Genomic DNA, 21,168 nt, shown 5'->3' on the forward strand with positions numbered 1-21,168 from the left:
CCTGCTTATCAATGGGGCTAGAAAGGTGTTCAATCACTGATGAGAAATTAAATCCAGTAAGGTGTTCAACCTTAGGAAATTACACTGTAAAAAACCTCTCTCACCAAAAAAACACCAAGAAACTCAATAAATTACAGTAGTTTGAACTGACCTCTAAAAGTGGGGAACAGAAATATTAACAAATCCCTAAAACATGATATTAACCACTTCATATCAACACTAACATCACACAACACGAATACAGCTCACTTTAGAGCTCACTTTAACTGTTGAACAGATGAGTTCAGATACTTCGGTGAACATGTACAAGGGGGAATGCTTGGGGGTGTAGTAGTATGTGTGTTTTGTCCTGAACACAGCATGGCTTTACATAGTGTACTTTGTAAGACAGATAAGTCCTTCACTATGCAGCAGAACGCATTGTATTTATTTTAGCAAAAGACAATGCTTGACCCAGCACACACAGGAGGTAAGAAAGCTCAAGAACTGAATGGAGTAACTGAACCAAAGACTAACTGCACCTTTCCCAAACTGCCATCGTGTCTTGATCTCCTGTGAACAGCTGATGGTTACTATGGTAAAGAGTTTGCTCGTTCACAGCACTAAAGACGTAATAAGGCATTTAATGATTCGCACATCACCTGCATTATAGAATTCGCACGGACAGGGTTCAGATGTGCTTAACTTGTTTTCACCTCACCTGAACAACATGTAATTTCATGTGCATCCTGAGAATAGTAAATCATATGTGATTAGCATCTTGGGTGGGTAATGTTCTGGGGTCAGATGTGGAAACTTAACCATCACTGAGCAAACAGTTGGAAGGAGGAGATGACAAGGGAGACTGAAAAGAGGAGGGGGAGGGGAAAGAAAAAGGAGTTGTGGAAAGGAGAATAGTACAGGTGGGCAAAGAGCTTTAGTAAGTTTAGCAATGCCTGAAATATTCATCAGAGGCTCACCTCAGCAGAGTGGTTAGTTCTGAAATGAAATAATGGCAAAAGCATCACAATGACTCTCTGATGAATAAATCATGAGGAGCCTAAACAGAAATGCTCTTCGACTCAACATCCTCTCATACAACCCGCATATCACTCAATCAAAAGCCCCTCCTCGGTCACTCGCACCACTAAAATCAATACGTTCATTAGCTGTCTGCTCTACCTTATTGTTAGATCTTGTTCCATTATCAAGAAAAGGTCCCAACAATTGTTAAACTGTGTATTCAAATGTTAACTGGTACGTAATCTCAACCTTTTAATACATATTTTGTCAAAGTACACAGAAAAATGTATTGATGTTATCCATGACACTTAGGCTGAAGTTGTTTTCTGAATATTACATCTAGCTCATGACTAAGAGGGATTTTAATGGGTATTACTCTTAGACAGTTAAATTTAGTCCATGATGAGGCCTAATGCATATCTGGAATCCTGGCCCTTAATGTCCTTAATGTGGTCCACGTTTATGTGTTCTTTTCCTGAGGATGTGGCCAGCACATATTCTACTTGCAATTTTTGTTCATCAAAAAGATACGCGGACTGAATTTGGCTCATTTGGGATGTCCATCTCAAAGGAGATGGTAATTTGTCCCACAGGTTCGACGTACAAAACATTCCTCTTTAGAAGACAAATGTTCCAAAAACGCAGGTCATCCTGTCCTGTTCCCGAATCCCAAAGCACAGGTCAGCCAGCCCTCGACAGGAAAAGGGTCTTAACAGCAGAGAGTCGCTGTGAGGCTTAGCCACACTGTTTGGGTGGCCCTCAGGCTGGTTAAACTCTGAGCCCCGTATGTCTGTGCCCAAACAGACCTCTCTCTTAAGTGCCCACTAAGAAGCCATGTTCCGGAAAATACCGTACTTGTTCCTAAAAGCCAGATTTACCACAGTCCCTTGAGATATGTGCGTGTGTATGCCAGCAGTAGTGGTAGACAGGTGAGAGAACCAGATGTTTTGCGTCTCTCTCTCAGTAGAGCGTGACGCGAGGCACAAGTCCATTCTGTACCTGCTAGAGGGGCTAAGGCACAAGAAACATTTGGCTCTATGGGACTCATGGCATCTTAAAAGCTTTTTTTCCTGTCATTGATTGTGAAGCAAGCTGCCATCGCATGGCTGTGGTTAGCAGTGGTATGTCGTGGTGGAGAAATGCCTCAGTCTTGCTCTAGGCTATGTGACCCAAAGGAGCTTGTGAACAGCGACTGAGTCTCATTGACCTGACAAAGCTTGCTTTTGTCTACGATCAGCGTTTACGTTGCTCTCACTCTCACCTCACCGTAACCGTGCTGACCAATTACCCGAACAGTTTCTACTGCAAATATCTGTGCAGTTAATATTTTCATGTATTATGGACTGGCATCAGCTGCTACTGCACAAGTCATTTAAGTTCCTCACTAACGCTACTCAGAACTGATCTGTTTCATTATACCCAGGAAGTGAATAGGATTATTTTTGCCACTGTTAAAATGCTGCATAACAGGCATAAAACTTCCTGTGAACAAAGATTCTTTCTGTCTCTCTCTCTCTCTCACACACAATTTATAGTTCCCACATGCAATGCAATTTATCTTCTGAGCCCACCCGTGGTTTTGAGTGTGTTGTGCTGTTTTGTGGAAGTGAAGTTATGTTTGTGTGTTTCCCCACTCAAGCAAAGAACAGGAAAACCAGGAGTATTTATACACAGCTTAACAAGGCTGAACTGACAACAGGTAGAACCCACGATTGAAACTACAAGACTAACTAAGGAACCGGGAAGTACCAGACACCTTATCAGAACTAACCGGTAACGTTTTATTTTACAGTCTGCTAATTACCAGGTGTTAACTAAGAAATGAGATGGTAATAAAATACAGTTATTAGGATAGGAAGTACTAAATAATTTCCTGGTAAGCACATAGAAACCGACTAGAAAACTAGATGGCAACAACCCTAAGCCTAACCCTAACCATCTAGTTCCCTAGTAGTCTTCCATGTACTTTCTAGATAATAACTTAGTACTTACTATACATTTCTAATATTTTGTTGCCATCTAGTTTTCCAGTAGGTTTTCATGTACTTACCAGGAAATTATTTAGCACTTTCTATCTAGTTTTTTTTTGGCACTTTCCTAATAACTGTATTTTTATTACCATCTCAATTCCTAGTGGATACCTGGTAATCAGCAGACTATAAAATAAAGTGTTACCAACTAACCAGTAGCGGGGGAATGAGAGGACCAGAGTGTGACAAACATCTATGAATGATAAGGCATCTGGACTCACAAATAGCCTCAGAGAAGAACCAAGTCATCTGTCTATCCACCCTTTAGCCATTATGAGGTTCTTTTTTCTATCTATCTTTGGCCATTATTGATACTGAGTTACACAAACCCATCTAAAATTTGAATTGCCTCTCTTCTTTGCTGACAAGGAAGTATGTGGTGACAAAGTGGCCTTTAATTTCGTTTTGAGATGAGAAATTTCATGTGGGAACATCAGACCTTCTTAGGCTCATGCAAAGTAAATTAATCACAATGGCTTTACAAGACTTCAGTTGGTTTTGGTCATCTGCAATGAATTGAGACAATTGTTATTATTATTATTAGTAGTAGTAGTAGTATAGTATTATTATTATTATCATTATTATTATTTAAAGCACAGAAGTATAAGAGAATATTTTACCTCATGGCTATAAAAACCTGAAAATTTTTGCCCAGAGTCTTACCAGGTCAGCCAGAGAACTTGAAAACTTGAGAACTTAAAACTGGAAATGTGTTTCAAGTGGTGCAGGTTAACAATGCCGGCACGCCTTGACACTTGGGACTTCCATATGTCTTTACTCATCAACTCCAAGTCTGAAACAAAACAGCATCAGCCAGTCCATTAAAGAAAGAATTCGTGCACCAGGGTGTCGCTGACTCTTTAGGTAATTACAGCAATCTTATTAACAAATAACTTTGTTTTAAATGACCACATCTTAAGAACTCGTTCCTGCAAGATACAAAGTTGCGAACACAAGACATGTAAAGCTTAGCCATGCCCTGGGATCTTATGTGACCATGGTTCTTGGGTCTTGTGGCTACATATGTCATTGTGTCATCAGGGCAAAAAATTTTTTAAAAACCCACCTCTGCCCACTTCTGCAGTAAATAAATGAATAACAAAGGTAGACTATAACATTGCAACATTTGCTCAAACTACAAAATGAAATGAGGCGACTGGGCTCTGAAATACAATTCCAGAAATTACACAGCAAAAAATAAAATTAGTAACGAACAACATAACAAATTACATCAAAACAAATTATTATGATTACTATTGTTATCAGTAGTAGTAGCGGTATACTGGCCTTTATGAGCTCAAAGTAACACAGTTTAGCTATGTGGCATATGGAATTAAGAGGCCACAGTTTGTACTGATTTTCGGCTCCAGAAGCTGTATTAACAAACGGTATTGAAAAGCTACACTGACTGAAGCACATGCATGTAGAGAGTGCATTTCAGATATGTCACAAGACAGAGTACAATATTCCCTAAAGTATCAGTAGCTTTTCATCACTTAAAACTAAAATTTTAAATTCAAATATATCATGTGTGCATGATGTTTGGTTAGACAGTGTTATTTACTAGAGATGATTTTTCTTTAATTATACAGGAATATTCCTGAATTTTCCACACCTGAAGACCCAAAGAGAAAGTAGTCAGGGAGTGGTATGCAAAAGTGACTGAAAGTAGTTTAACATCAGTATACAAGATCTGTAGCTGAGTTTTTGCTGCTCTCTACTGGCAGGAGGAGAGGCTACCTCATTTGAGTGGACAGTAGCATAGTAGAGTCCTGAGGAATTTTTCAAAGTGAATGATGTGTTAGGCAAATGTCCACAGAATATTGGACAATTTGCATCCTTTACACCCAATATGCATTTTGTATGTGATCACTGAGGTCATGTAATCACCATAGTTAAAGCTTTATGTTGCGTTTGAGTGCTGGGAGAATAGCATCTCTGCATGCTTCAGGTCTTCTGCCACTTAGATGCACATCAAGAGCTTTCCTGATATGATCAAAGTCTCTTCAGTATATGTTATGGCCCTGAAGACAAGGACTTTACAAAAACACACAATCAGAAATACGACTCCTTAACAGACCGTTTATTGGGTGAAACATGAAACCAGATGGGCAAAGCACACACCTAGGAAGTCATGGGAATGTTCATGAATCAGATCTATGAGAAATTACCTGAAGTTTCTTTATTAAAGTACAACATCTGACCATTTCCATTATTATTATTATATGTGTTCACCACTCCAAAATATACCTAATTTCAATCAGCTGAATACAAATACAGTTTTGACACATACCTTTGCGACCTTGCAAGGGATTTAACTTAACATATTTAATGGTTAGAACTAAATATACTGGCATTCAGTGAGGGATTGTGAGGGAAGGCCTCAAATAAAATTAATGGCTTGAAAATTTGAAAATTTACTGTCTCCATAACAGCAAAGTGAACCTGACAGTAAAAGGCCAAGGAAACATGGCATTCCATATGAATTATGTTACCAAATATATTTTGCAGAAATGATGCCATGATTATTATGATTGTGACTATTACATTATTGTTGATGTTGTGACTATTGTGCACTGTTCATCTCAAGGGTAATTCACAGAAGAGAAATGTCATTTATGTTGACAAATGACAAAGCACTAGTCACAGTGACTCTCAACCCTCTGTCTTAATAATTAACCATGTGTGTATTGACCAGAAGACAGACTCAAATTTAAGCGTTAGGTGACACTGAACCTTTGGAAAATGATGGGAAAAGATGCTTGACTGTGGAACAGGAAACCAATTACATCAGAATCAGGCTTTCCAAGGATTAACTGCTAAAGTCTGTGTGTCAGTTAGATCCAAACATTGTATTTCCATTCCCTAACAGAGTCTTGGCTGCTGATACCTGAGACCATATGCCCCGTGTACCAATACTCCAGCAAATATCACTTCAGGACACTAAAGTTATATAAAGAATAAGAAACTGAACAAAAGGCTTGGCCATACCTTCGGTGTAAAACTCGAGACCAGACTGGTCCACAGGCACACATGCATGTTTAACTAACACAAATCAAACCAACGAGAGACACCCTCTGCCTGTCCACGGGGAATTAACTAAAGGCATGACAGCCATCTTTCTTTCAAAGCCAAGTCTGACATAAAAAAGTGTCTAACTGATACAATCACTCTGTAATCAGCATGTTTTCATTAGTAAATCGTAACCATTTATGACCTTCAAATGAAAGCAATAACACTTTTTTGATTTTACTTAAGAGAATAGAATCTGATAGAACATCAGCCCACAGAGAAAATGTCATCATCGCTCAACCAATCAATTAGGGTTTGTAAAAAAAAAAAAAAACAACCTTGAAGAGTTAAACTGTGATGGCAGTATAAAGAGTACAAAGTTTATTGTGTAGAAGAGAATTTTATGATGATGAGTGAACTTTAACCCCTCACTCTGAGCCAGGACAAACCACCAGGAGGAAAATGAAGCAGTAAATAAAGTTCTCCTTAGGGAAGAGATTATTATCAGTGAAGCAGTAAACAGAGTAAGTTCTCCTTAGGGAAGAGATTATTATCAGTTTCTATGGACCTGCTCAAAGCTCTACCAACACATCAGTGTGGTAGATCCAAGTCACAGAAAAGGTAGAAAAGAAACAATTCAGTGCTAAGGTACATGGAAAGTTTGGAAAGAGTTTCCTTGCACTAGACTTCAATAAAAGTGCTTTAAGTTATTTAAAAAAAAAAAAGTCCTTCTTGGAAAATCTTTGATATGACAGGCAAATAGACCAAAGTAATCCAGACAGATCAAATGAAACCCCTTTGACTGAAGAAGAGTCCTGATCTGATTTTTCTTAAACAATGAAGTAATGTGTGTATGCATAATATTTTAGGACTGATCCTAAAATGGTTATTTAGATACAAGGAGTAGCACCATGCCTGTCTGACTTGTTTAAATATGATCGGTATCTTTCTTTATCAATATAATCCTACAGGACTATCCTTAAAATCTTTCGCAGAGGAAGCTTAGAGAAAAATACACAAACACCTTGACCCTCAGAACTGCCTTGCTGTTGGAGAGTTGAGTTGGGAGTTTGGCCGTAAACCCTGAAACTCCTGACTCTTTTAGACGGGATAGGCATAATCTGTACAGTGAGAATGGATCAGCCCAGATGCACCAGACTCATGACAGTGGTGTAGCCATGCTGAAGACCATCAGCATCTGTTTCACTCAGACTGTACTTGTCCTTGATTATACGGTCGCAGCCGATCTCCCCGTTGCCAAAGAAACCAAAAAGCGGCACGGTCGGGAAGACCTTGCGGAAAGTGTCAGCCTCCACGTTGCGCTTGCCGTTGTAGTAGTTGTGTCCGCGCCCCACGCAGGCGAACATGAAGCCGATGGTGTTCTTTTCAGGGATGTTTGCCGCTTTGAGCCGCAGGAGGGTAGCCTCAGCCGCCTCGGGGGTGCTGACGTCCTGCTCGAGCAGTACCGACGCCCCTTGGATCCTGGGACCACTCAGGGAAAACCCCACTACTCCAAATGAGCCCTGAGAACAACTACGCAGCAGAAAGATGGCAAAGAACAAAATTAAATCTCACAACAAAGTGACTTGTTTCCTTTACACAGGTCCACCAGAAAACCACATTTCCACATGCTGTAAGGCCAGCAAATGTGTCCCTTCGCTGGGTCTTAATCCCAAACCACATGCCCTGAAGAACATTCCAAAGAGAACATCCTCTGGACTGTTAAGCAGTAGAGCAGAGTGCAGTTTAATCAGAGTCAATCCAGAGAAATGGCAAATGACTCCCCAATTCAAATCAACCATCATACAGGTCTCTACTCACCATTTTCTAGGAGGGGAAAAAACCTTCTCAACATGTCCCCCAGCAATGAGAGCGTTACTGTTAGCCAAGGGTTTAAGCAGTTCATGGAGGAAGCGGGCAGCTCCAGATTTGTAGGCCTCATATCCAAACAGCAGAACCACTCTCAGCTCAGGGTTACCCACCAATCCTGCGAAGACAGAGCACAAAGGGAAAAACCCATTAAAATGCTAATAACCAGGTTAAAAGGGTTACTGTCCCCAATAGTCAATGTTTTCCAAAGAGCGTGTCCCGTAAATTCATGTTTCTATAATGAGATGAGGATTTTTAGAATCTTCTTGTTGTGTCGCTGCTATGGTTTGAAACATACTAGCGCTTTAAAGGCTTTAATACTACCTGCAATCCTACACAGTATGCAAGATGTACCATCTGATCATGTGTACACAACTCACCTGCCTCCTGTAGAGCTTCAGCATTAAGGGTTCGCCTGCAGAAGTGGAAGGGGCGGATGTTAATGCCCTCTATGCTGGGAAAGAGCAGGCCAAAGCCAGCTTCCCCATCCTCATGCTCCTCAGGGGGCTTGCTGGGGAAACCACCAGGGGTCACTGTGTCACACAGAAATTACATACCACATTCTGTCAGAGATACAAGTCTTTATTCATTCACCCACATCGAAACAAGACCTAACATTGAGCTTGGCAGAAGCAACATAACATCTCATTTCATCTTCCAAAACCTACACTGAGATCTTAACATATAAAGTACTTACACATAAATATAGTTTTCACATATGTCACTCCACATAAGCACACTGCAATAAATCAGTGTACTTTAACTGTTATTAAGGGTGTAACAGTACCCGTATCCGTCCCAAACCGTCACAGTGCGGACATTACGGTTCGGTGCATGCAGTCATGCGGAGAATAAGCGGTACCTGCGAAGACTGATGAACGTAATGCGAAACCAAATTTCACAAGCACGAGTCTCTCATTTCGCTCTATCATAGTTGGTTTGTTCTTTTCTTTCTAAGACTTGGGATCTGATTGTGGTGCAAACATATAACAACATAAGTTTTCAAGGACCTTATGTCCTTGTTTACCAGTAAATTGAAGTAAAAAGTAAACCGCATTCCTTAAGCCTACTATTGGCTACACGCTGTTGTAGGCGGCCATGTGCAGTTGTGACATCCCAAACACACGGAATTCAGAACGAGCTGTAGTAAGGCTTGTTTTCTTCACACAGATGGTACAGCTGTACGATCAACTGCACTACTGCCTGTTGAAAGAAACATAGCCTTATGCATTTGGGGTTTTTGTTGCTTTTTCTCCGTTGTACCGAACTCGTACTGAACTATGATGTCCAAACCGTGGTGTGAACCAAGACGTGACTTCTGTGTACCGTTACACCCCTAATTATTGTTAACAAAAAACTGCAAACATACTACCCATCTACTGATGCTATCCCAGAAACATGCTTGCAGACCCAATGAGGATCTAAGAATACACTACCATATGTCCTGAAAGCAAACAACAGGGGAAAGACAGACTCTTACACACAACCCCAGGAGTGACAATGCCCAGTATGTCACAGTTTTGAGGAAAGAGACATCTAAGCCTCTCCACAGAGTTTCCATCCTCCTCTTCACGACACTTCCTGGCTGTATAAACAAGGTGACATGGGACAGCAAATCAACATCATGCATATCATAACCTTTCTCAAGGAGCATACAAAGCCCTTTTAGTTAACCAGTTAAATAGTGTTTTACCTTTCTTCTGTTTGTAATGGTCATCATGCAAATTAAAGTTCTCACTGTCAACCATCAACAAAGCGGCCTGAGGTAGCAAGTAGATGTTCTGTGGGTGTCAGGGGAAAAACAAAATTAAATTAACAATAATTACAAATAAAAAAAAAAACAAACTATCAGAATCCTGAGGCAAACTTGCATGTATTATAGCATACATATTGTTGAAGTGGAAACAATCCTATTAATATATATTGTGTGGTGAACAGTTCCTTCCAAGTGCATGTACTATTTTAAAACATGTTCTCATCCTCATCAGTGCTGAAAATAATGCTCTTGTAAATGCATTGCTTGAACAATAAATCCAACACATTGTTCTTATGTTATTGGGGGGGGGGGGGGGGGGGGGGTTTGGTGACATGTGCTAAAATAGAACGTCCACGCACTGCTGAAGTAAACTACTCAGGAGGAACACTTAAGCTCAGTAAATGGAAGTAGGAGTAAATTTTCTGCGATGGATTAGATCTTCACACACAGTTCGCAATGTTTCCAGTTTCTGTGCCTCTAAGGAACATGTGAGTGATGACTCATCAGTCTGACCTCAAGTTCCTCAGACAGCTTTCTGAGGAGTATGTGTTCATCATATTTGCCCGTGCCAGAGGCTGACAGCCAAGTCAGTTTCTGCTGAGTTCTGAGTACTCTGCGTGCACAATTCCTCCATAGTCGAGACACACTGATAAAGAAATCACAGACAATAATACGACAGTTTGGTTTTAGTATTAGCACAGCAAAATTATGCAGATCATCTACAATACCTATCGTTTGATTGCATGTTGTTTATTCAAAGTGATTTTAATGCAATTTATCAAATATGCAGGTGTAAATTCATGAAAATAATGAAAACTAGCAGCTGGCAAAAGCAAAAAATCTAAAAAATGTAAAGTGATTCTTAACACTGCCAAGTACACTTCCAAAGTCTCCAACCAATCTGACTGCAGTGTTAGAGGCCCAATTAATGTATGCCACTTTCCTGTCTATTTACAATCTATGTGATACTATTTTTATTATTTATTATAAAACCCTGATGTTTTCAGGGAAACAAAAGTTAAGTATCATCCTGAAAGCCATGGATTGCCATCACTGCTACACAATGAATTGGAAATTTCCTGTTTCGGTGCGTAGAATATATATTACAACTCAACAGTCTAAACGTTCTTAAGACAAAACACAATGTACGACCATCCTCACGTTAAACGCAACCATACGAGATTTACTTCCTGAAGCGTCACTGTGTTTGTATGGGTTTGTTGTTGTTTTTCCCTCCCGCAAAGGAGCACCATCAAGGACTTCAGTCATCGTATTTGCAGAGTAACTGCAATCATACATCGTTTAATTATTTCTTCTTGTCGCAAACAATTAGTCCTCTGCACAATTCGCCACCCAAATGTTGCCTCATTGCAAACATAGCTAAAGAGTTTAAGGTATAGACCAGCCGTCTGAAATGTGCTGATCGAAATGGTCGAAAATCTTTTGAATGTTGTAAACAAAACAGCGTCATTTATAGGTTTGACGTATGACGTAGACATAACAATGCAATCTAAGACGTTAGTTTCAATTCAATCTAGGCCTTTATGACTGAAATTTAACTGATTAGCCACTTCCTTCGCTTCCTATATAAACACCTCATAACCAAGAGCTGAAACACACAACTGTAAACTTGCTTGTTAGCTGCAATGCAAGAGCTAATATTAATTTATCCTAAAATCTTGTAAAAGCAGTGTTTAAACGTATGTGTGATCTCAGTACAGTTGTTCAATAATGAATTTTTTGTTTTTGTTTCATTTTGAAACCCGACTGCTGACCTTTGTTTGTTCATATAGGCTCTGCTACATTGAGCCAACAGTTCATCCAGCAAAGCGTGGTAGCTTAAAAAAAACATGGGTTAACTAAGCACAACATACCTAGCAACCTGGAAGAGAGACTTGGTCGGCACAAATGTCAAGATCCTCTCAACTACCTCTGCCACATTACTAAGAACATATCCAGCTTTACTTTCCTGTGGAACATTACGTGAGTTAGCGTCTTCATCCATTTTGGTTCTTGACAAAGTGAAATCATAGATCGTCTTCTTCTTCCTCTTTCGAACGGGTTATGGGTAAGCCGTGTTGCGCCACCTAGAGCTTGAGCCTGTTAAAAGCATCGTTACTTGCGCGGGTCAACGTCTTCCATCAACTGAACATTAATGAGTCCTCAAATAAACCAGCCGCGCAAAAACAAAATGAGCAATGTCTGTTCTGAATAATAAGGAGATACACTGACGCATTCTGGAGAATGTTCTGTGCTGTAAATTTACTTGTGTGGAATATGATCATTGTACCTTTATTTGTCTTCTCTTTTTTCCCCTAAAACAAACTGATTTAGTTTATAGATGTAACGAAAGGTAGCTCATTAATATTGCTTATTTTCAAAGATTTTAAGCGGGCTTGGATAGTACTTTCGTGAATATGTTTGTATGCAGTAGGTGATTTGTTATTTTTTAACAGGGGGGATGGCCCAACGGTCACGCACTCTACTCTATAGAGTACAGAGGGGGATTAACAAGGGGCATGTATTCTGGTCATTTTGCTAACAAGGGGGATAGCATTCCCCATCGCCCCCCTACAAATCGCCTACTGCTTGTATGTATTCTGTACTGATTGACTAGATATGGCCATGGCTGTAATTAGTGATGTCATTGTAGACCTAACATTTATTTTAAAGGCCCATTAAAACAACCAACACACAGGCCACGAACCCTGAATAAATAGTAACATCTGAAATGAAGCTTTTACCTCTTATTACACATCTAGCTTTACTGTTTTAGAAATGAATACTTTTAAAGCCTTAAAAATGTACTAATACTTTTTTTAGGGAGGAGAATCTCTTTTGGACTCATTCATTAAGCAGTTACCCTGTATTTCTCTTGAGCAGACACTAGCACTGTTCAAAACCAGTGGCAGATGGCAAAATAACTGAACAGAACACAGTATTTTTAATATTTGCTAAGTTTATTACATTATTAGGTAATGAGTGAATACTCATTGAATTTGCTGAATTCATGAAAACCTGAAACACGTTGACACAAACAATCTGTAGTCACAGGTCCTTTAGTACACTCAGTACCTATATACCAGATACTGAGTGTATTAAATATATATCAGTTCTTATGCACATGATATCATGAGAGCATAGACTTTAATTTGTTAGTCTGGGATAACATGACTTCAGTTCTCCTGCTGTGAGACTGTATTGCACAGACAGCCTTTGTACCTATATTTTCCTGTGCAGTTGATGTTGTCACCCTCTAAGGAGTACCATGAGCTGGCAAGCTAAATACATCCATCCTCCACGGAGGGAGGCTGCCATGGTAACCATTACTGAATAGGATTCCTGACTCAGCTAAGGTAAGGCAAGCTTTTCAGTGCTTACTGCTTCTGTATAGACAAGGTTTACATGTCACAACCATGAGTCAATGCGTGTCACAACTTCACTGACAAGAGTAAATTAACACTAAGCAAATAAAAGTGACAGAAACGCAAAGAAAAGCAACTGCTAATGCATTTAGCAGTCCTACATTTCAGTTAATGCTCTGGAGTCATTTAAATTACACTAATGCAAAACTCTTATTTACAGTATGTTTGGTATTTGCATACATCACTAATCCTTGTCCTTCTTGCCACCCCTACTTTTATTAGCTGATCTTGTACATCACATGTCTGTTGAGCACCGTGAACACTCCACTTGTAGCGTGTGTTTGTGTGTGGATGTGTACATGAGGCACAGTGTTGAGAGGCCACAAAACTCAGAATTAAACAGTTTAGTGTCAGTTTAGTCCTCATTCAGAGCTAAGCTGAGCTCATGAGAGAGCAGGCGGTTTTTCTGAAGCTGTTGATAGAGACGATCTAGCCAATCAGACAGTAGGATTAGACGACAGAAGGAGTTGTACATTGAGGGAGTGGCAAAAATATGGAGGTGCAAAGAGAAAAACAGAGAGAGAGAGAGAGACAGAGAGAGAGAGAGAGAGAGAGATTTGTTAGTACATAAAGACAGAAAACGACGATGCTTGTTACTTTTCTCTTGTTCTGTGTCTGAGTATTTTTTCACACGGTCAGAAGAAATCCTTTAATCTGCTGTGAAAACTGCCTAATGACAAGCATCTTCTTGTCAGCATGAATGCAATATATTGTTTTGAGAGGACATTTTGTTTTATTTGATTTTCACCGACCCTTCCGAGTATGTCTGTAAACTGAATACGAAAGTGAATAAACAGAATGGTAAAGATGACATGTATGATAAACTAATAAAACAAAATCAACATGAGATGAGTGAGAGGAGCTTTTGATTTTATTGAAGCTTCTCAACAATAAATTAAGGACGTAGAAATGAAAAGAACTAAGTCAAACTTAAAAGAAAGAGAGAGCATGGAACTTACAGAGATGGAAGAAATGTTATTTTACAGAGAGCAAAATCATTTAAAGTTCTGTACAAGTGATGGGATCTGATGGCTGAGCGATCCATCTCCACAACAAAAAAATGGCGTGATGGAGAAAAGCAGTGACAGAGAGCAAGAAAGAGAAATGCTGAAGAAAAGAAAGAGATGCTGCTCAGCCAACACCAGGCATCTGTGATGGCAAACGAACAAATTATCTGTGGGGGGGAAAGAGAGGGAAAAAAACCAAATGTAACAGAAAGAAGGAAAAAAAACAGAGAGCAGACATGCTGTTGAAGAGAGCAAGCGGTAGGCTAATGTGAGGTTATTCCAACATGCATATTTGTGTGTAATTATTCAGCAAAGACCTTATACTTGATAGAATCAGCCTCTGGTTATCATTTATGGTTTAGGCTGAATACTCCAAACCCAGAGTCACAAAAGGTTAATGAAGCTCCAGGTCCACTCAGCATAAACACAAAACTCATGTTACCTTAGGAAACGTAAAATTAAGACTATACAGAGGATTTCCACGTGTTAAGGTAGGTCAAGTTACTTATGGATAGGAATGTTATGAAGGAGATGTATTGAAAGAGCTATGTGAAGAATGCTTGGTGAATTTGAGTGTGAAGGATGAGAAGGAAAAGGTGAGAGCTGATACAGTCCCAGCATGCAGGAAAACACGCAAACAGCTGGCGAGGATATTTACATGGAGGTCATGTCATTGAGAGCGTGGTCCAACTCCTCACTGATGGCTTTGTACTTGAGTTTCTGGGCATACAACTCATCTACAGGAGCCAATCAGAGCATACGGCAATGGGGGTGGGGGGGTGGGGGGCGCCAGGGAAATTTGTGGGATGACCACAAACGATTGTGCAAAGAAGAACCAAGACATAGATGCAGAAAGGAGAGTAAAAAAAAAGTGTGAGAGTGGAAAAAAAGAGTTGCAAGCAAAATGTGGTCATGAAAAAAAAAACAAATGAACTGAACAAACTTTGGAAACAGAAGAGATTTTTCTTGACAGTGGTACTATGATGTCTGATGAGATCTGATTATTTCAGCTATCAGTTTAACTTCCAAGTCCAAAGCTTCGAGGTATCATGTCCTCTAATTAGCAATACAAATGCTTCAGATGTGCCTCAGTGGACCATCTTAAGTCAGAAGTCTCTGGCAGCTTCAAACTGAACAAAATACAGCAAAGCCCACAGTGTCTTTTCAAGTATCTTTTCAAATCTCTGTAAATTGTGACACCACAGTATCTTGAGCTACACAAAGGGTGGGGCAGGGAATGTCTTTGCAGACAGATTCAAACAGGGAGAGTAACTCCAAAACTAGCCAGAGACTTATTGAAAATATTGGTAATTGGTACAGAAACAGATACATCTTAGTGCAAAAAGGGACCGTGTATTCCACTGTAAAAAAGTTAATATAGTCTAAAATCCTGTAATATTGGATGACATTATTAAGTCTTAGTGAGCACACCTCAGTTGCTCAGCCACAGTCTATTGGAAGGCTGAATGACAGAGTTGTGGAGAAGTACATACCCTCAAGATCATCAATGGTCTTCTCAAGCTTGGCAACTGATCTCTCAGCAAACTCAGCACGGGTCTCAGCCTATGACATAAAGTCAGGGGTGGGTATATCTACTCATCAGCAGACATATGCTTGGTTTCTGCAGTAAGACATACGTATAAACCCATCCACCAAACCCAGTGAGGAGGACTTGAGAGAACTCACCTCCTTCAGCTTGTCAGTGAGGACCTTGATCTCCTCCTCATACTTGTCCTCTTTCTGAGAGTACTGTAGACAGAATGAGTGAGACAAGCATGAGAGAACATCCATTAAAGACCTACACACGAGTGAACAGACATCTGCACACATGTATCTTCCCCTTAGACATGCCATACCTTCTCAGCCTGAGCCTCCAGAGACTTCAGGTTGTTGGTCACAGTTTTCAACTCCTCCTCCAGCTCAGAACACTTACTGTTTTTTTACAGACAGGGAACGAAAGAGAGAGAAAGAAAGAGAAAGAAAGAGAGAGAGAAAGACAGAGAGAGAGAGATAAAGGGAGAGAGAGAGAGAGAGAGAGAGAGTTATAGAGAAATTCATAAAATTAAGCCCCTCTCTAGCTAGCACTACCAAACATCCTTAGATATTTTACTACTATTATTTAGCACGTTCAAAGTACTTGTGAACATTGTATTAAGTTTCCCAGCTATATGCACCGCATCAAAAATACAGCATAGGGTCTTTCAAAGAAATGTCCAAAAACTTGATGACCTTTAACATCAATTAACACATTGTAAGTATGAGATAATAATACGTAAGAACTGGAAAGCAGAAATCTGCTAAATGGTTGGACAATTATTGCTGATATTGTTTAGGAAAGACAAGCTTCAATGTGAAGAACTCACCCCTCAGACAACTCAGCACGCTCCTCTGTGCGCTCCAGCTCACCTTCAACAATCACCAGCTTACGGGCCACCTGAACACACACACAGACAGACAGAACAGCACAGACAGAGAGGAGAAGAGCAGAGAGAGACACAGAGAGAAAGAGTCAGTAAAAATTGTAATTTACTGTGTGTGTGTGTGTGTGTGTGCATACAAGAGTGTGAGAAAGAGGGAGAGCTCACCTCCTCATACTTGCGGTCAGCCTCCTCAGCAATGTGCTTGGCCTCTTTCAACTGGATCTCCTGCAGTTCCATCTTCTCCTCATCTTTCAAAGCCCTGTTCTCAATGACCTTCATGCCTCTGAAAGAGAAAGAGATGATTTAAACTTGAGCATTGCTCCATGGAGTAAAATTGACGGGATGAGTCATGGAACAAGATAACAATACCAATCTGTGAAATTTACCTCTAACACTTTCCATGTAGATACATAGTCTAAATCTCTACACTTGTTACTTATGTCCAAAGTGCCATGTGTAGTGTGTGTAAAAGAGAGGAAGAGAGAGAGGGAGAGAGAAAGAGAAAAAAAGAGTTACCTACCTCTCACTCTCATCAGCAGCCTTCTCAGCCTCCTCCAGCTTCTGCAGAGCAGTGGCCAGACGCTCCTGAGCACGGTCCAACTCCTCCTCAACCAGCTGGATACGTCTGTTCAGGGAAGCTACATCGCCCTCAGCCTACAAACACACCGAGTCAAATAATCAGACCACCAGAGATCTACACACACTCTTATACACAGGACAGCAACACACTCTCACTGTCACACTTAAACACACCTCAGTTAAACAGAGCAAATGCACTCATCAATCATCTGATACGTCCAGCAGGGGGCATGACAAGTCGCTTTGATGAAAATATGTTCTGAAGCCTTGACATCCCTACTTTTGCAGAGCCCTCTTTGCTTTATTCATTTATTCTCTACAGGTTCCAAGCATGAAAACTGACAGCCTGATAAATAGTCTAAATAATCCGAAAAACGACTTCTGTTAGCTGATTATGTGACGCTAGCCATATGCATCGATTTGTGGAAAGTAGATGGATATTCTCCGCCCTAAATGTAACCATCCTTTTTTTCCTAACATATTACGCACGAAATAAAACACACGCACCGGCCGCTCAGTTACTAAATGAATGGCAAATATTGTGCTAAAGAGATCAGGTTTATCTGATGCTAATGCGACCGACAGCCACTCTAATAGTCTTATATTATTAGCTTACTGATTCTCTTGCACGTCGCTCTGCGTCGAGCTCATCTTGCAATCTCGCGTTCTTGTTTGCAGCATCGTCTGCCTGGTCTTGCAATGATTTAATTTTCCTTTTAACAGCTTCAAGATATTCTGCTCCAGCCATTCTGATAGCAGTTAATTTTTAGACGTTAAGAGACTAACAAGCAGGCTGCAGTGTTCTGGGATGGGACTAGGGATGACCGGCTCCCACCTGGTTACTCGGGGAGACTACACCCGCACACTTCACACCGGAAGTTACTCGGTCTCAGGCACACTGGTATTTGTAAATATTTGTAGGGTTGTTACTACTGGTTTTTGTTTTATGTGCTACAGTACTGACGATGGGTTATTTGTCTTTTGTCGTTGTGATTGTTTGTTATTGTGTTTGAAGGCATGCAGGAGGCACTACCGCATAAACTGCCTCTAGAGAAAATGCAATAACTTCTCTCAGTTTCATATAGATTTCTGATGTCTCCTTAGCCCCGGCCCCGCCAGCTTATTTCTTAAACAGTTCACACACATTTATGTATGTATGTAGGCCTGTGTATGTGTGTATGCATGTATGTATGTACGTATTTATTTATTTAATATCATTTAATATTATGTTTAGATCCAGGATCAAAGTCTAAATTCGGCTGCTGATTAAGCTATGGTGGCAAATAAGCTAATTAAAATATGTCTTAAATAACAAGGAAAATAAATACTGAATATTATAACTTCAAGATTGACTGTAGGTACTCATTACTCTGTAGGTACTATATTATTATTATTGTTGTTGTTGTTGTTGTTATTATTATTGTTATAATTATTATTATTGTTGTTGTTGTTGTTGCTGTTGATGTTATTGTTGTTGTTATTATTATTATTATTATTACAAAGAAGAAGTGCTGGGAGGCTATTTTGCACAGTGTCCTCTTGGACAACGACGTGTAGTTACTAGCGAAATAGTAAGTTGTCTTAAGTGTCGACAAAGAGAAGCGAAATTCTACACGGGAGCCCATTTAAACACAAGGCTTACACGGGGCACTATCGACTTCTCTAAGCTCCAGTCTTTCCTTATAAAGCGCTGCGCTAATTATACCCTTCCACTCACAAACTCCCGTCGAACTGCACATATTATAACGAGAATGTTTTTCCACCTGTGCGTTACTACTCACTTTCAAAACATATTGTTGAAAATTCTGGGTGCTAAGAAATAACTTGATACTGACCACTTAGTAGGAGGAATTAACTTACTGAAAGGAGGGCCAGCTATTCCTCGCTATGATACTAAAACATCTGTAATAAATACTATTCCCATGATTGCCGACATTAGGTGATGAAATATGGGTCTCAGGAGATGTCCATAGCTGCACGTGTTTTTTTTCTTAGGGCCGCAAATATGTTGTGATAGTGGGACGTTTAAATTGTCAGCACTTACATCAGCGGCCTTCTTCTCAGCCAGTTCCAGTTTCTCCTGAGCATCCTTCAGGGCCTCGGAGTATTTGTCCAACTCATCCTCAGTTGCCTTCAGCTTCTTCTGCAGGGCTACCAGATCATCCTCTAGCTGTCAGGCCACCAGGTGGGTGGGTCATGGGGCATGCCATAGTGGAGAGTGCGCGTTTACGCAGCACGAAACATCGGTGCGCAAAAGGAGATGGGAAGAGATATGTGGTTAGTTAATAGTGAAACATATAATCAGAAAGCCAATCTAGGCCAAGAAACTAGTTATTTTCATTAGCTAACTGTTAATTCAGCGACACTTCAACGGGTGATCTGATTAAAGTTTTATCTAATGATGTAAAGTTTGAAGCTGAAAATCTACTCCAGAATTTATGCACATCCAGAGAGAGAGAACTAATCAAATACAGCGTTCTATCTTTATGAAACTGTATAATCCTCATATGCTTCCACTCGTTTTTATCCATATCTGCGTAGCTGAATACAATCTTTGTAAAGGAACTCAGCGCCTGTCACGAAGGTACTAATAAAGTGCTTAAGGTGCCGACCTGCTTGCTTCTGTCCTCCGCTCCCTTCTTATCTGCCTCGGACTGCTCAGCTCTGTCCAAGGCATTCTCCTTGTCGAGCTTCAACATCTGCATCTTCTTTTTGATGGCATCCATGGCTGCTTATTGTTTGTTTGGCCACACCAAACGATACAGCAGAGATACTGGATGGAGAGAGGCGAAGAGCGTCTGAGCCTAACTGAACGCCGAGCTGGAGTGCAAGCTCGATCTCACTGCGAGCTGTCAAATATGTGCTTTCGCAGAGAGCTGACAAGTTCCGCAGGACAACAAATACTTTTTTTGGGAACGACTCCTACTGGTTCCATCTCTACCACGCGTCTTTTTTTAAGTATCTGTTCTGCGATTCGCTGTTCCAAGACATTTGACCGTTCATATGGCTATATATGGGGTCTGCGCCATAAGACTCAACCCCCACTGAGACCACTTGTGCCTATTTCTAACCCCTAGGGAGCACGGGAAGAATAGAGGAAGTCAAGCTGACCCTCAGAGGAGACAGCGAGATGCGACTTCTATTAAACTAAAAAACAATAGTGTCAGTAATCGACATGAAAGTGCTCTTCCAGGGCTATGTTATGGATGTGACTGTGTCCACTACTGCTGTGAATTTAAACATTTTTAAGGTAGAATTTGGTCATTGTAGTCATTAAAATGAATTGACCGTTATTCAGAAATCTCTTAGCCTACAATTCCTGGTGCCACCGCAGAGGCAAAAGCCGTGCTTAATAATCATATTTGTCTATGCCCACGTTAAATCAACCACTGGCATGAAAATAAAATTTTGACAGGTAGAAATTTAATCAATGAATTACTGCTACGTTACCGTTGGTGAAACTGTTTCGACAGTGAGGTTAGAGGCAATGACCCCAAAGAGCCCGTAAAGTATACGAGTTAGTGGAGAATGATGGTTCTCATCAGATGTGCTCTATCTGCGGTGAAGACCTCTGTCAGTGCTTTAGGATGTAATCAAGAGACATGTCAGCAAATGCTCTCCCTGACCCTTGGGCCATTGTTCACAATCTGGAGAGCAGTAGGTATGGTTGTTGGTCTACAAAAGTTTATCTTGTTTTGTGCCCATGGCCAGGGCTGACTCCTACAAGCTGTGGCAGGAGCTTCAGTCACCCTGGAATGCTTGTGGCCACGCTCAGCTGCTACTATAGAAACTCTGCAGCTGTTGCACATGCGCAACCAAGAGGAAAACCCCGTTGATTGGGATAGTTCGCATTAGCCTCCCAGTTCAATCTCTTGAAGGTTTTAAACGAAACACTCAGAACAGGCGAATTTACAATTCAGTTTGGGTATTAGTATGATCTCATGTCCTTGACAGGACTTTACTGTGAGTATTTTAAAAAGTCAACGAAAAGGAGAGGTTAAACCGCTGGGGTCAGCTCCACTAATTTAATTGTAAACGGTGGCAGAAACATTCATCAATTGATGCTGG

General features: G+C 40.4%; 2 protein-coding genes across 6 annotated transcripts; both read right to left on the reverse strand.

The window, feature by feature from the left end:
* Positions 1-5,114: 5,114 nt before the first annotated feature.
* On the reverse strand, positions 5,115-11,678 carry fbxo22 (F-box protein 22). The gene is made up of 7 exons (XM_030766743.1): positions 11,544-11,678; positions 10,183-10,315; positions 9,607-9,694; positions 9,394-9,498; positions 8,294-8,446; positions 7,866-8,031; positions 5,115-7,577 (listed from the first exon to the last, which is right to left on the reverse strand). Exons 1-7 carry the CDS (start codon positions 11,672-11,674, stop codon positions 7,184-7,186), a joined length of 1,170 nt encoding a protein of 389 aa, XP_030622603.1. The 5' UTR covers positions 11,675-11,678; the 3' UTR covers positions 5,115-7,183.
* A 1,771-nt stretch (positions 11,679-13,449) lies between these two features.
* On the reverse strand, positions 13,450-19,826 carry tpma (alpha-tropomyosin). Of its 5 annotated transcripts, none has more exons than XM_030766816.1 (9): positions 19,713-19,826; positions 19,145-19,270; positions 17,042-17,175; positions 16,687-16,804; positions 16,465-16,535; positions 15,958-16,033; positions 15,788-15,850; positions 15,595-15,664; positions 13,450-13,523 (listed from the first exon to the last, which is right to left on the reverse strand). In XM_030766816.1, the coding sequence occupies exons 1-9, from the start codon at positions 19,824-19,826 to the stop codon at positions 13,450-13,452; spliced, it is 846 nt and encodes a 281-aa protein (XP_030622676.1). The 5 variants fall into 5 exon arrangements, with proteins under 5 accessions (XP_030622676.1, XP_030622678.1, XP_030622679.1 ...); XM_030766819.1 differs by lacking the exon at positions 13,450-13,523 and adding an exon at positions 14,756-14,838 and having other exon boundaries at positions 17,042-17,070; positions 19,166-19,270; XM_030766815.1 differs by lacking the exon at positions 13,450-13,523 and adding an exon at positions 14,756-14,838.
* Between the last annotated feature and the right edge of the window lie 1,342 nt (positions 19,827-21,168).

This window comes from Chanos chanos, chromosome 2 (genome assembly GCF_902362185.1).
Source record: "Chanos chanos chromosome 2, fChaCha1.1, whole genome shotgun sequence".
In the NCBI taxonomy this organism is placed as follows: domain Eukaryota; kingdom Metazoa; phylum Chordata; class Actinopteri; order Gonorynchiformes; family Chanidae; genus Chanos; species Chanos chanos.

Coding starts and splice junctions, on each gene's coding strand:
- fbxo22 (XM_030766743.1), bottom strand. CDS start 11,674: ATGGATGAAGACGCTAACTCACGTAATGTTCCACAGGAAAGTAAAGCT. Junction 9,695..10,182: donor AGCTGTCTGAGGAACTTGAG/GTCAGACTGATG, acceptor TGACACCCACAG/AACATCTACTTGCTACCTCA. Junction 7,578..7,865: donor TTTTCCCCTCCTAGAAAATG/GTGAGTAGAGAC, acceptor TCTGCTGCGTAG/TTGTTCTCAGGGCTCATTTG.
- tpma (XM_030766815.1), bottom strand. CDS start 19,826: ATGGATGCCATCAAAAAGAAGATGCAGATGTTGAAGCTCGACAAGGAG. Junction 15,851..15,957: donor TGGAGGCTCAGGCTGAGAAG/GTATGGCATGTC, acceptor TTCTGTCTACAG/TACTCTCAGAAAGAGGACAA. Junction 15,665..15,787: donor TCACTGACAAGCTGAAGGAG/GTGAGTTCTCTC, acceptor TTTATGTCATAG/GCTGAGACCCGTGCTGAGTT.